This window comes from Notolepis coatsorum, assembly GCF_963971535.1.
Source record: "Notolepis coatsorum genome assembly, chromosome: 3".
Classification (NCBI taxonomy): Eukaryota; Metazoa; Chordata; class Actinopteri; order Aulopiformes; family Paralepididae; genus Notolepis; species Notolepis coatsorum.
Genome location: NC_140167.1, coordinates 184,937,040 through 184,949,850, shown reverse-complemented (window position 1 = coordinate 184,949,850; position 12,811 = coordinate 184,937,040). Strand labels below are relative to the sequence as shown.

The window sequence follows — 12,811 nt, the reverse complement described above, 5'->3', positions numbered from 1 at the left end:
CCCCGTGATTCTGGGGGCAGTAACGAGGTTGTTCCCTCCGTTTGTTCCCGGGTGGCATGCGGGTTGTGCGTGTGTGTAGTCGTGGGGTCAAGCCACGGTCTGCTCACCCTGTGCGTTGAGTTGCTTGAGTGCCTCTTCGCACGGTCGGGTCCGTCGCCCTCCCGTGAAGCCTCCAATAGGTGCGGTGCCCTCCATTAGGGGGGGTCGGGGGGGCTCGGTCCTCCCTGATCTGATGGTTGTGGGGGGCCTCAGCGGGGTACATTTGTCGAGCTTCTAGCTCCCGCTCAGCTCCTATTATGCAATGAGACGCTGAGCGGGAGCTAGTGTGATACAGAATGTTAGGTTATGACTATAACCAAGTTCTGTTAACACTAGTGGACGCTCAGCGTCTAGACGCCGCTGCGGCCCTTGATTTTTCATTGTGGTGAAATTTGTTGGGAAGGAGATGAGTGTGTGGCACCACCCCTGCTTATGTAGGTAAGCGGATGGGGGTGTGGCCAGATGAATGCTGGCATTTAAAGGTACATTTTGAAATGTATTCAGTATATATATGCTGAAGCGAGATATATGCAATGAGACGCTGAGCGTCCACTAGTGTTAACAGAACTTGGTTATAGTCATAACCTAACGTTAAGCTTCAGTATGATGTCATATAGTAGAACCGGTTAGAACAGACTAGAACCTTCCAGATCTGCGCTCCAGTGTATAAATAGAGAGAACTTACAAGGGTTCTCTCTCTCACTTCTCAACCACCGTCAACCACCTAGCCCCTTTCGTGACTGTGATGCACCGAGTGAATCCACAGTCACTTGCTCCTCAATAGGAAACCAACCTAGATTTACCCTGAAGGACTGGTTCTAACTAGGGCTGTCTTAAATGCTTCGAAGCTTCGAACGTTCGATTCGATGGCACAAGCTTCGAACATTAAAAAAAAAATCGAAGTTTAAAAAAAATAATACATTTTTTTTTCAACATTTTTTTTCAATTTTTTTTTTTTTACTTCGATTTGTGTGTGTGTGTGTGTGTGTGTGTGTGTGTGTGTGTGTGTGTGTGTGTGTGTGTGTGTGTGTGTGTGTGTGTGTGTGTGTGTGTGTGTGTGTGTGTGTGTGTGTGTGTGTGTGTGTGTGTGTGTGTGTGTGTGTGTGTGTGTGTGTGTGTGTGTGTGTGTGTGTGTGTGTGTGTGTGTGTGTGTGTGTGTGTGTGTGTGTGTGTGTGTGTGTGTGAACTACCCATCCCAGTTAGGACAGCCGAATCCCGTCCAATCTTTCGCCGTCGACTAAAGACTCACTTCTTCAACCATTATCTGAAATGATAAAAAAAAAAAAAAATCTAACCGTGACTAACCTTACTGTCATGCACTTGTCCTAATAAACTAACCTACACTGTAACACGCAACACTTTGATGAACATTGTTACTCAGCTGATAGAGTTGTACCCTTCTTGCTGTCTTGTCGTACAGAACTTGTAAGTCGCTTTGGATAAAAGCGTCAGCTAAATGTAAGTGTGTGTGTGTGCATGGCCGCCTAGTTATAGTTGAAAGTGGGGGTGCAAGATTTTTTTGTATTCTTTTTTTTTTCTTTTTTTTTTTTTCTTTTTTTTTTTTGTGCAAGGGGTGGTTTGGAGGCAGATTTTTTAACATTTAATGAACACCTGTATGTGCAATTTCCTGCAATATAGAGCCTTCAATCTTGACCAAAATAAAGCTGCTCTTTTCACTATAAAACTCAGTTTATATTGCAGTATGATAGCTATAATAATAATAACTTCACTGCGAGGGCTCTTTTAGCTAACGCTAGCTAGGCACGTATGATAGCCAATTACTATTATAATAATAATAATAATAACTTTCCCATCCTCCCAAAGCCCCTCCGGCCCCGTTCACATCCGCAGCGCAGTACCACCAACAACAACAACAACTAATTGACGCTATCAATAGCCCCAGTGAGCGCGGCGGCTGAATGAATGAATGAAAACTTTATTTAACAGATTGCAGAATGGGTACAATATAGGGCTGGGCGATATGACGATATTATATAAATATCGGGTACAGTTCATTAACGATACACTTTTTCAACGTATCGTGGATATCGTGATGTTTTGCCCAAGAGGATTGTGTCGCGTCAATCTGTCCACACGTTACTCGTTCATATCTCAGCCCGTGCTGAGATATGCCCATTCCGCGGTCTGTTAATAAAGTTTTCAATCAGACGGATGTATGGAAAGGCTTTTATTATAACATTCGTTGTAGTAAAATCATTATGCCTCATTTAGTCATCCTGTGGAGCACTGGTCTCCTACTCGACGGCCGCGGGGAGCTAACGTTAGTAGCTTTGTTGATCTTCAGCACACAGGACATTCAGGAAGTCAAAAACTAATAGCGCTTGCCGATTGGTGCTAAGAACAGCAGGGCGGATGCAAGCGCTGTGACGTAATTGGCAGACTCGACTGTCAATCAAAATTATTATGTTTCCGTCAGAATGAACGAATGAAAACTTTATTAAAAGGTTGCAGAATGGGTACAATACAGTACAGGAGGATGAAGACCAGAAAAAGACTTTCGGCTTTTTTACATAAGGGTCCTCCATTTTCAATTCATCAAAACATTTAGAGACATACATATATACAGTAGTTTCATAAAAATGCTAAAATGCTATTGATTGATTGATTTAAAACTTTATTAACATATTGCAGAATGGGTACAGTACAGCTCAATACATACAATTGTTAAGGGGATGCAGACCAGAGAAAGACTTTAGTCTTGTTTACATCAGGGTCCCCCATTTTCAATTCATCATATTTCATATCTAAATCATATAATATCTCATTGCTAAATATATGCAATATATAATCTAATAATCTAATATATAATATAAAAATGCTAAATGCATGGGTATTTTATTTTGTCTTTAATGTTAGCTTTCAAACTCAAATACTGTCTTGGTAAGCCTCATAATGAATTGTTTGGGGTAAAAAAGAAAAACATTGTGATGTGTATCGTGTATCGCCGAAAGGTCAGAAAATATCGTGATATCATATTTAGGCCATATCGCCCAGCCCTAGTACAATACAGTACGGCTCAATACACACAATTGTTAAAGCGATGCAGACCAGAGAAAGACGTTTGTCTTGTTTACATCAGGGTCCCCTTTCGTGACTGTGCTGCACCGAGTGAATCCACAGTCACTTGCTCCTCAATGGGAAACCAACCTAGATTTACCATGAAGGACTGGTTCTGGCCGAACCGTTCGTTATACAAGTATCACAGAGACATTACAAAGGTGCTCACAGTTGCACGAGGGGTTCGCACAGAGATACAGGATGGTTTGAAAGCTCGGCGTTGCTAATAAATATTTTTAATATTTTTTTATAAACTGCTCAAAGCGGCATTATTTCCGCCGTTGGGTGATCACAACGCCTGCGCACCATCCCGTATCTCTGGATTCACTCGGTGCAGCGCAGCAGCGCCGAGGCTCACCATACGAGAAATATTCAGTTTCAATCTGTTTGCGCATTTAGTATACAGTCACAGTGTTCGACTTACATGATGATTTGCTCCATTTTGATGTAAACGCCGAAGAATAATCCAGTCACAATGTTATCCAATATCCAGCCTGAATTTTTCAAGGGCTTTCGAAAAAGCCGCCTCCCCCAACATGTCGTATACGTCATGCCGACGAACCGTGGCCCGTGGGCACTGGATCAAACCATTAAAGTGAGGGGTCACACAATCTTTGGAAACTTAAAAACTTGCTATTAAGTGTCATTGCGTATTATTAATTTGATTGAAATTACTTAGTTATGGTTAGATTTATATATGGGGGGGGGGGGGTATATCATATTTTTCATATGATCAAAAAGTGGGGGAGCAAAACCAGCGTTTGCCCCCCCATGTTCAATAGTCGTAGAGCACCCGCTCCGCGTGCTCTATTGCGCAGGCGTGTGTGTGTGTGTGTGTGTGTGTGTGTGTGTGTGTGTAGGTGTAGGTGTGTGTGTGTGTGTGTGTGCGCGCACCTTGTAGAATTCCACACATAAGAAAGAAAGATACTGGGATGAATAAACAAAATAGGAAATAAAATGTAGAAATGCATGCAATACATAAATAAATATGAATCTCCATATATGAAATATAACATTTAGATAAGGTGCTACTGAGATGTTTTGGTGAGTTCTTTGTTTTTTTGTGGAAGTTGCCCTTCTTAAAAATGCATGAACATTCACTGATAATTGGTCTGTAGTGGAGTCTACAAGGTCTACATTGCCGGACCATGTAGAATCCGGACCTTGTAGACTGACATAATTCTGTGCATAGTTTAGTCTACACAGGCCATATTTCAAATAATCAAAATCTTACTTCATTCATCTTAAACATTCTTGATTTGGGGGATTGGTAGTTGGATTAATTAATCCAACCCACTTTATTTATAGAGCACATTTAAAAACAACAACGTTTACGAAAGTGCTGTACAAGTCCCACAACATAAGATAAAAAAAAAAAAAAAAATTCGAAGCTTCGAATTAAAATCGAAGCTCGGCCCCGAAGCTTCGATTGCCAAAAAAAGCTTCGAAGGTCAGCCCTAGTTCTAACCGAACCGTTCGTTATACAAGAATCACAGAGAAATGTCAAAGGTACTCACATTTGCAGGAGGGTTTCGGACAGAGATACTGGTCAACACTGCATTATTTCCGGCGTTGTGTGCATGATGCGCATGCGCTGTGATCACACCAGGCAGCCAACGCCAGAAATAATGCCGTGTTGACCAGTTTATAAAAAATATTTAAAATGTTTATTAGCAACGCCGAGCTTTCAAACCATCCCGTATCTCTGTCCGAAACCCTCGTGCAAATGTGAGTACCTTTGACATTTCTCTGTGATTCTTGTATAACGAACGGTTCGGTTAGAACCAGTCCTTCAGGGTAAATCTAGGTTGGTTTCCTATTGAGGAGCAAGTGACTGTGGATTCACTCGGTGCATCAGTCACGAAAGGGGTTACAGAACACCCACCGGCCACCTCCACCAAACGCGATTAAATATTGTTTCAAATAAAAAGCGACATACTATTATTTTGTGTCATGTTTCCAAATAAGATTGGCCACAACGAAATGCTTTCTACTTCAATTTGTTGGTTAGAATAGACCTCGCTCCGTTGAAACTTCACTGAGACTAACAGTAAAAGACAGTATTTTAATAATAATAATAATAATAATAACAATAATATTAATAGCTTCATTTCATATAGCGTCTTTCAAGAGACCCATGCAAGGTCGCTTTACATAGATAGGGGGGGGGGGAAATAACAAAGTAATAAACATAGTGGACAGACTATGTAAATATGATGATGGGATTCAAGTTCATGTTTGTATTTATCACATAGGCATGCTGTCAGAGTATGATGTCATAATCAAACATTCTAGAACATTTGTCGTCACAGATCATAATAGAACATAGGCTACATGGCATGGTCCATTGTGATATTGTAGACTGTTATTACTGTACCACCCATTGTGACAACAGCCTTGTGAGCTCCCGCTGGATGGAATTCAAGTTCATGTTTGTATTGATCTCATAGGCAGGCTAGGCTACATCATACATGGCAGTGAGATTCATTGTTCTTGTATATGCTCTCGTATTATTGTTTATATAGGCTACCCAATACGACATCAAAATAGATTGTATGCCTCTAGAAATCATATGCAGCAGGTAGAAAATGTACGGTAAATCCGTCGCGATTTGGAATAAAATTGAGGAGAACTTTAATCCCTGGGTATTAATCGAACAAAACGGGAAAAGGCAGTCATATTCCAGGACGGTCTTTATTAGTGTTTGCGCTGCCCAGGCAGCAATAGTTCTTCTTTTTCATATCCGACATCACCATACGTGTACACGTCTGTCAACCTGTCTCGTATTTCTCCATAACACCCTTCCCTCTACTCGGGTCAGTCCATTTTTCCACATTTCATGGGGGTGTTCCATTACCGTATATGGTTAATCGGGGCGGTTTTGGTATGTAAATACGTGAAAGTGTGCACGAGCCTCAGCGTAGGAGCAAGGTGATATTTATCATGACAGGTGTGCGTAGGACCTGTGTACGCACGTGTGATAAATCCCGTTTTTTTTGTGCGTGCACACATTCTAAATTCTGTGCTTACGTGTGGAAATAGAACATTTTCCAAGAAAACTTGATAAATGAGGGCCCTGGGCCCTCATTCATCAACGTGGACGTAGAATATGTTCTATTTCCACACGTAAGCACGGAATGTAGAACTAGTGTACGCACAGGGAAGTCGGGATTCATCACACAGTGCGTACGCAGGCTCTACGCTCCTCCGTAGAACTTTGTTCTACCGTCAATGCTCGTGCATGATTATCCATATATGGTCATGAAAGTGAGGAAACACCCCCCATGGGATGTGAAATAATGGACTGACCCGAGCGGTACTCTGAGAAACTCCACGGAGAATTCACTGCTGTCGAACCAAGAAGACACTATCGCGTATTATGGGATAAATAAAAGGCGGATTTGTAAACGGTGATGTCAGATATCAACGGCTCCCTAAGACCATTGCTGCAATTCTGCCTGGACAGCTCAAAATACTAATAAAGACCGTTCGTTGACCACTGTTTGGCGTTGGTTGTGTGTCATTATAACCGTGCTGTAATATGAATGCCTTTATTAGTTGTGTTCGATTGGCTATATGATTTTTAGAGGCATCTATTTTGTTGTCGGCTAATAAAGACCGCGCTGGAATATGACTGCCTTTTCCCGTGTTGTTTGATTAATACCCAGGGATTAAAGTTCTCCTCAATTTGATTCCAAAATCGCGATGGATCTCCCGTCAATTTTCTACCTGCTGCATATGATTTCTAGAGGCATACTACAATCCATTTTGATGTCAGTATTGGGTAGCCTATATAAACAATAATACGAGAGCTATACAAGAACAATGAATCTTACTGCCATGTATGATGTAGCAGATACGCCATGTGTAGCCTGCCTATATGTGATCAATACAAACATGAACTTGAATTCCATCATGTCTGTGTGCGGGTCACTGCGGGAACTCACAAGGCTGTTGTCACAATGTAAATAAGAACGTGCACTGAAAAGTTACAGTATGTAGTTGGTTGATCATTTGTATGACAGTCAGTAAACCCTTGCAAAAAGTATCAGTTTTATTTAATGAATTGAAAACATTCAGCATCGCCTTCCTCCCGGCATCCAGCAATAACATGTATCAGGCAAATGCGCATCGCAACATTGACTGAGTGGAATCCCTTTCTATTCACATAACTGCATTTGTGATGAAGCTTTGACAGCTACAGTAACAGTCTATTGGTCGATCCATCTCCAATATCACGATGGACCGTGCCGCGGTGGCAAAGACCCGAGGGTGGAGAGGATCTTGAATGAATTCCATCATCATATATATGTTGTGTGTCTGTCCACTATGTTTGTTACTTTGTTATTCCCCCCCCCCATATCTATGTAAAGCGACCTTGGGTCTCTTGAAAGGCGCTATATAAAATGAAGCTATTATTATTATTGTTATTATTATTATTATCATCACATCTGTGCGGGAGCTCACAAATAGACTGTTAGTCTCAGTGAAGTTTCAACGGAGGTCATCTATTCTAACCAACAAATTGAAGTAGAAAGCATTTCGTGACCAATCTTATTTGGAATCATGACACACAAAATAATTTGCTTTTTATTTGAAACAATATCTAATCGCGTTTGGAGGTTGGTGTTTTGCGTCTGCCCCCCCGTGCCAAACAAGCAGGCCAACCTCTTGTTCACGTGTGAGCCCGTTATAATTACACTACTGTCGCTATTTTACAATGAACTATAATGAATTACGGGTCATACAGAAGTTGAACACTAATGCACGGAAGCTTATTTCCGCCTTGAAACTAATGCAGGACTGAGGAGTGCTTATGCGTAGTAACGATATTCTACCACTGGGCGCCAGGTACGCCTGGTCTGACCTGTGCGTAGATGTAAGCACGGAGTCAAGTTCAAATCGAAATTGATGAATCCCACTCTTTGCTTAGAAATGATCGTACGCACAGGGTAAGCACAGATCTGTGCGTAGAACACGTTGATGAATGAGGGCCCTGGAGTCTAAGAGACAAACATACAGCACAGAACTCAACTAAGACAGACAAGACAGGCAGGCAAGCAGGTACAGACAAACGGAAAGACGGATATCTATCTGATAAGTTCAAGTTTGAAGTTTAAATTTTGTTTGATTTGTCACGTATAAAGTACATGTACATTACAGTGAAACGCTGAGAATGTGCTTCATACAGTAAAAAGTTAAGATAAGTAAAATAAACTCCTCCCACTATACAAAATATACAATATACAAACTAAAGTACAACCTAAAGTACACATTTTCTTTTTAATGTGGTATGGATGTAGTGCAAATCTTTTGTAATAAATGGATACAAATATGGTGTAGTGTTAAAAGTGTCTAAGGTGAGTGTTTGTTTAAAGTGAGTGTGTGCATGTGGATGTGTGTGCAATGCATGTAGATGGATGGGTTAGTGTTACATTGAGTCCACATTGAGCATTGATAACTGACACATGTAAATATTACTGCTTAGATGAGGGCTCTAATAACATTCTGCTACGTCCAGGTGTTGGAGATGGACATCTCCAAGCAGCTCCATGCGTACGAGGTGGAGTACCACGTGCTCCAGGACGAGATGCTCCTGGACTCCGGGCCTCAGCTCGACGAATCTGACCGTCTGGACAAACTGGAGAAGACCAATGTCCAGCTGAAGAGACAGAACATGGACTTCCTGGAGAAGCTACAGGTAGGAAAGAGGACGTGTCTCGCTCTGTTGACGATCGACCCACAGATTTACTCTGCATTCAGACCACTAGCAACCACTGAACAGTGCTAGTTAGTGTCTGCCGGCTGATTTTGGATTTGGTAGCTGCAGCGATAGGCGGGACATATCGCAATGTGAGATGTGTAATAAATAATACCAATGCTTATCATTTATAATTTGAACCTGTTATTGTATTGCAGCATTCTTTTTTGTATCGTGAAACATGATACACAAAATGTTGATTTTAAAAAGTAAATATTAAGTCAGCAAAATAATTTCTGAAGTATTTGAGAATGTCTTTGTCATTTTGATACAGTATTACAGCTCCAGCTACCCTGCAGTCCAGTATGATGAACATCAGTTGGATTATCCAAGATTAGATTTTTCATACCAAAGCAAATATTGTGATGTACATCGCTATTGAAAAAAGGCCATCTGAATAATGTGACCCCCCCCCCCCCCATATCGCACAGTCCTATGGTCAACCATGGGCAACTTGTCCTCGCCAACTAAATTAGAAAATGACACCAATTGTATCAGCTGACTAGTCTCTTAGGTCATAGAAAATGTGCTTTGTTGATTTGGCCGGTTAATCAACCATAAGAGTTATACTTCTGCATTATCGAATAAAGCAAGTAGACTGTACTTTTGGAGAACAGGTGCGTTCTCCAACCACTTAGGACAAAGAGAGGAGATCCTGTTCACCGCCTTCAGCTTGCTACTGAAAGCTGTTTATTTAAAATAAAACATACCGATCTCAAAGGACCGTTGCTATCAGATCTGCACGTTCGGTTTGATTTGAGACAAAACCCATGACTCTGACATGAAAACTCCCAATCGGCAATGTCTCGGACTGCCCATAGATGGCAGTGAAGCATAACTGTAAAAAGACCTGGATGCAAAGACAATGGAGTGAAAGGGCCCTCCTGAACATTACCATTAGTCTCGGTGCCACATGAATCTCTACTGTGTGAGGATTTGGAAGTGAAAATCACTTCTAAAGGGTCTTCACATTGACCCAGATCAGAGAAGTCAGACAGTCTGCTAATTATATGGGAGCAAGGGAGAAAACCCCCGGCTGCCGCTTGTCTCTTAACATAGAAAAACCTCAGTGCAAGTCTTGATGACATTCAGAGGAGGCCCAGCAGAGAGCCAGTGGAAATGCATGTGACTGAGCCTCGCCCACAGCCCCAGCACATCTGATTGCTATGAATACCCGGGAGAAGGAGGCTGAATAGGATGTGCTAAGCTATATAAGTATCCGCGGCGCTCATACCTCTACTTAGCAGGTTCCGTCTGTATCTCACTCTGTATATTTAGCCAGGTGTATAACGTCCCCTTGTCCCCCAGGCCGCGCGGCAGAAGATCCAGACGCTGGAGATCAACGTGGAGAGCTTCCTGTCTCGAGAGAGCAAGATGAAGCACATGATTCGCTCCCTGGAGCAGGAGCGGGTGTCGCACCAGAAGACCATCGAGCGGATGCGCTCCTGCATCCCGCCGGACGCGCTGGCCGACGTGGAGATGACCCACATCAAAGCGGGACCCAACGGGAAAGCCAAGCCTGCCGCCGCCAAGAAGCCCTGATGGGCACACGGGAGGGAGGGAGGGAGGGGCCGGCCTGCGCAGCCAGACGGACGTGCAGGTAGACAGGCAGACAGACAAAGACTGTTGTGAACAGACAAAAAAAAAACGGGTTGAATCCTGAGAAATACTGCTTTTTGGAAGGCGAGTCGAACCCAATGTATATTCTTCTGCTGCCGCGGCAAAAAGAGTGGCAGGGCTCTTGTTAATACAATGTCTTGACCTTGAGACAGACTCGATTGGGAATCATCTGTACAGGGCTGTTTGTCTGCAGACAAAACTCTGATTGAGGACTATTGCAATTATATCAGCCCCCCTGACCATACGTGCACCAAAGGTGCAGACAAAACAAATCTACCTGTCTCTCTCTCAAATCTCTCACGTCCCTCACTGCCAGATCCATATTCACAAACATCCCTGTCCACTTCTATGACTAGACACTGTGGTGTGTGTATGTGTGTGTGTGTGTGTGTGTGTGTGTGTGTGTGTGTGTGTGTGCGCAGGTGTGTGCAGGTGTGCGCAGGTGTGCGTTCTAATAGAGAAATTAATCTCCTGTAATCCTTCGTAAACACTGCCATGGTTAATTCACAGCCAGTCGTGCACCCTCCCTGTAGCACCACAGTGGGCAGAAGTTGCGCCCTTATCAACAGCACTAATCACAGCAACGTGTAGCTTATCACTAATGAGTGCGATAACCGTTATCCCCGTGTCCGTGAACTCCCCCGTCTGACGGCTGTTTACGTGACAGACGACAACTCTATTCGTTTTTTTCTGATTTCTTTATTTTGTCTTTGTTTATTCTTTTTTTTTTTTTTTTAAGATATACTTGAAAATGATGTGAAAGTAATTTCCCTCCAAAGAGCATTGTGATACCAGTCTTGGATAGCAGCGTCTGGGCGCACGTCCCCCCCCCCTCTCTCTCTCTCTCTCTCTCTCTCTCTCTCTCTCTCTCTCTCTGAGCGGCACACCGCAAAGGGACATCTTCAGCTTCACTCATGTGTGTGTGTGTGTGTGTTGTGTGAGAATCAAAAGCGCTTCCCTCTACTTCTGCGTCGTCCCCCCAAAAGAAAAACCGAACCTAGACAGGATGTGAGGTCGTCTGCCTCTGCAGTTTCCTGTGCAACTGACCGCGGTGTCGCTTCGTCGCCGGGGCCAGAGACGTCAAACGTCGTCGAGGCAGAGGCCCACGCTCTCCATGCCGTCGATCTCGGACCGGGGGAGGGGAGCTGAACCGAATGACTTAACACGACGGCACGCATTTGCATCTCTGTCCAAAAGGTTTATACTGTACACACAGTATGGCGCAGAATAAATCGGTACTAGAATCGGTGTTCCTGAGGCCTAACAAAAATAATAGTTGGTTTCAGGTTGGTTGTCAGTTTGGCCATGGGTAGGTAGGGAATTTATTTTATTTTTATTTTTTTTTTATTCTTTCCCACGGCGACTATGGATAGGGAATTTCTTTATTTAATTAACCCTTTCACTGCCACACGACAGAAGGTTAGCCCTTTACTATCACACAACCGACGGCGATGCTCCATCATTAGCATCATTAGCTCCGCATCCGCGGAGCTAATGATGCTAATGATGGAGCATCGCCGTCGGTTGTGTGATAGTAAAGGGCTAACCTTCTGTATTGTCACAGTGAAAGGGTTAACCGGCTGTCGTGTGGCAGTGAAAGGGTTAAAATGTTCACAACAACATGGATGCATGTACTCTGCCAGCATGTTTAATATCCATAATACTAAATGTTTGACTAAGATTTCTATGAAACTTTATTCTTAAAAAAAAAAAAAAAAAAAAAAAACTGATTTTTTTTTTTTTTAATATATAATTTTTTTTTTAAACTCATAAAATATATTGGGTCGCACCTAAATCGGCAGGGTCGGTCGGCAACCTGAAACCAACCATTATTTTTGTTAGGCCTGAGCGTCCTGAGTGCGCTGTTTTATGTCGAGCGGGTAGATGACTGATGCCTTGCGGTCGATTTGCTGTCGGTCACGTGGCCTGTTTACTGTGCACAGTTAAAAGTGTGAGTCTCTGTGTGCTAGTTGGTGAGTATTTGAATGGCTAGAGAGAGAGAGAGAAGCCACACAGGAAATGAAAAGAACATAAAGATGTCTCGCAGCAGTGGGGAAACATTGTGATTTGTCTGACAGGAGTGTCTCTCGCCCCCTCTCCCTCTCTCGCCAGTCGTTTAGGTTCATCCCACCTTCACGTCTGACTCATCATCTCCAGTCGGTCTGATTAAGAGATGAAAAGCACTCCTTTACTTCACTTGTAAACCCTGCCTGGCACACGAGATTAAAAATAGCCCAGTGTTATATGTTTTACAGACGGTGTCCAACAGGTTTTCCAGGCTGTTTTGCATCTGGTTTCTTTTTTTTTCTCTCT

The 12,811-nt window shown here is 42.9% G+C and overlaps 1 protein-coding gene across 1 annotated transcript in view; it reads left to right on the top strand.

The window, feature by feature from the left end:
• Window positions 1-11,939, top strand: part of tbc1d4 (TBC1 domain family, member 4) — a 118,250-nt gene extending 106,311 nt beyond the window's left edge. The window contains exons 21-22 of the mRNA XM_084310872.1: window positions 8,639-8,818; window positions 10,187-11,939. Of these exons, the coding sequence (XP_084166998.1) occupies window positions 8,639-8,818; window positions 10,187-10,420 (414 nt within the window). The 3' untranslated portion in view covers window positions 10,421-11,939. The remainder of the gene's footprint in view (window positions 1-8,638; window positions 8,819-10,186) is intronic.
• The last annotated feature ends 872 nt before the right edge of the window (window positions 11,940-12,811 follow it).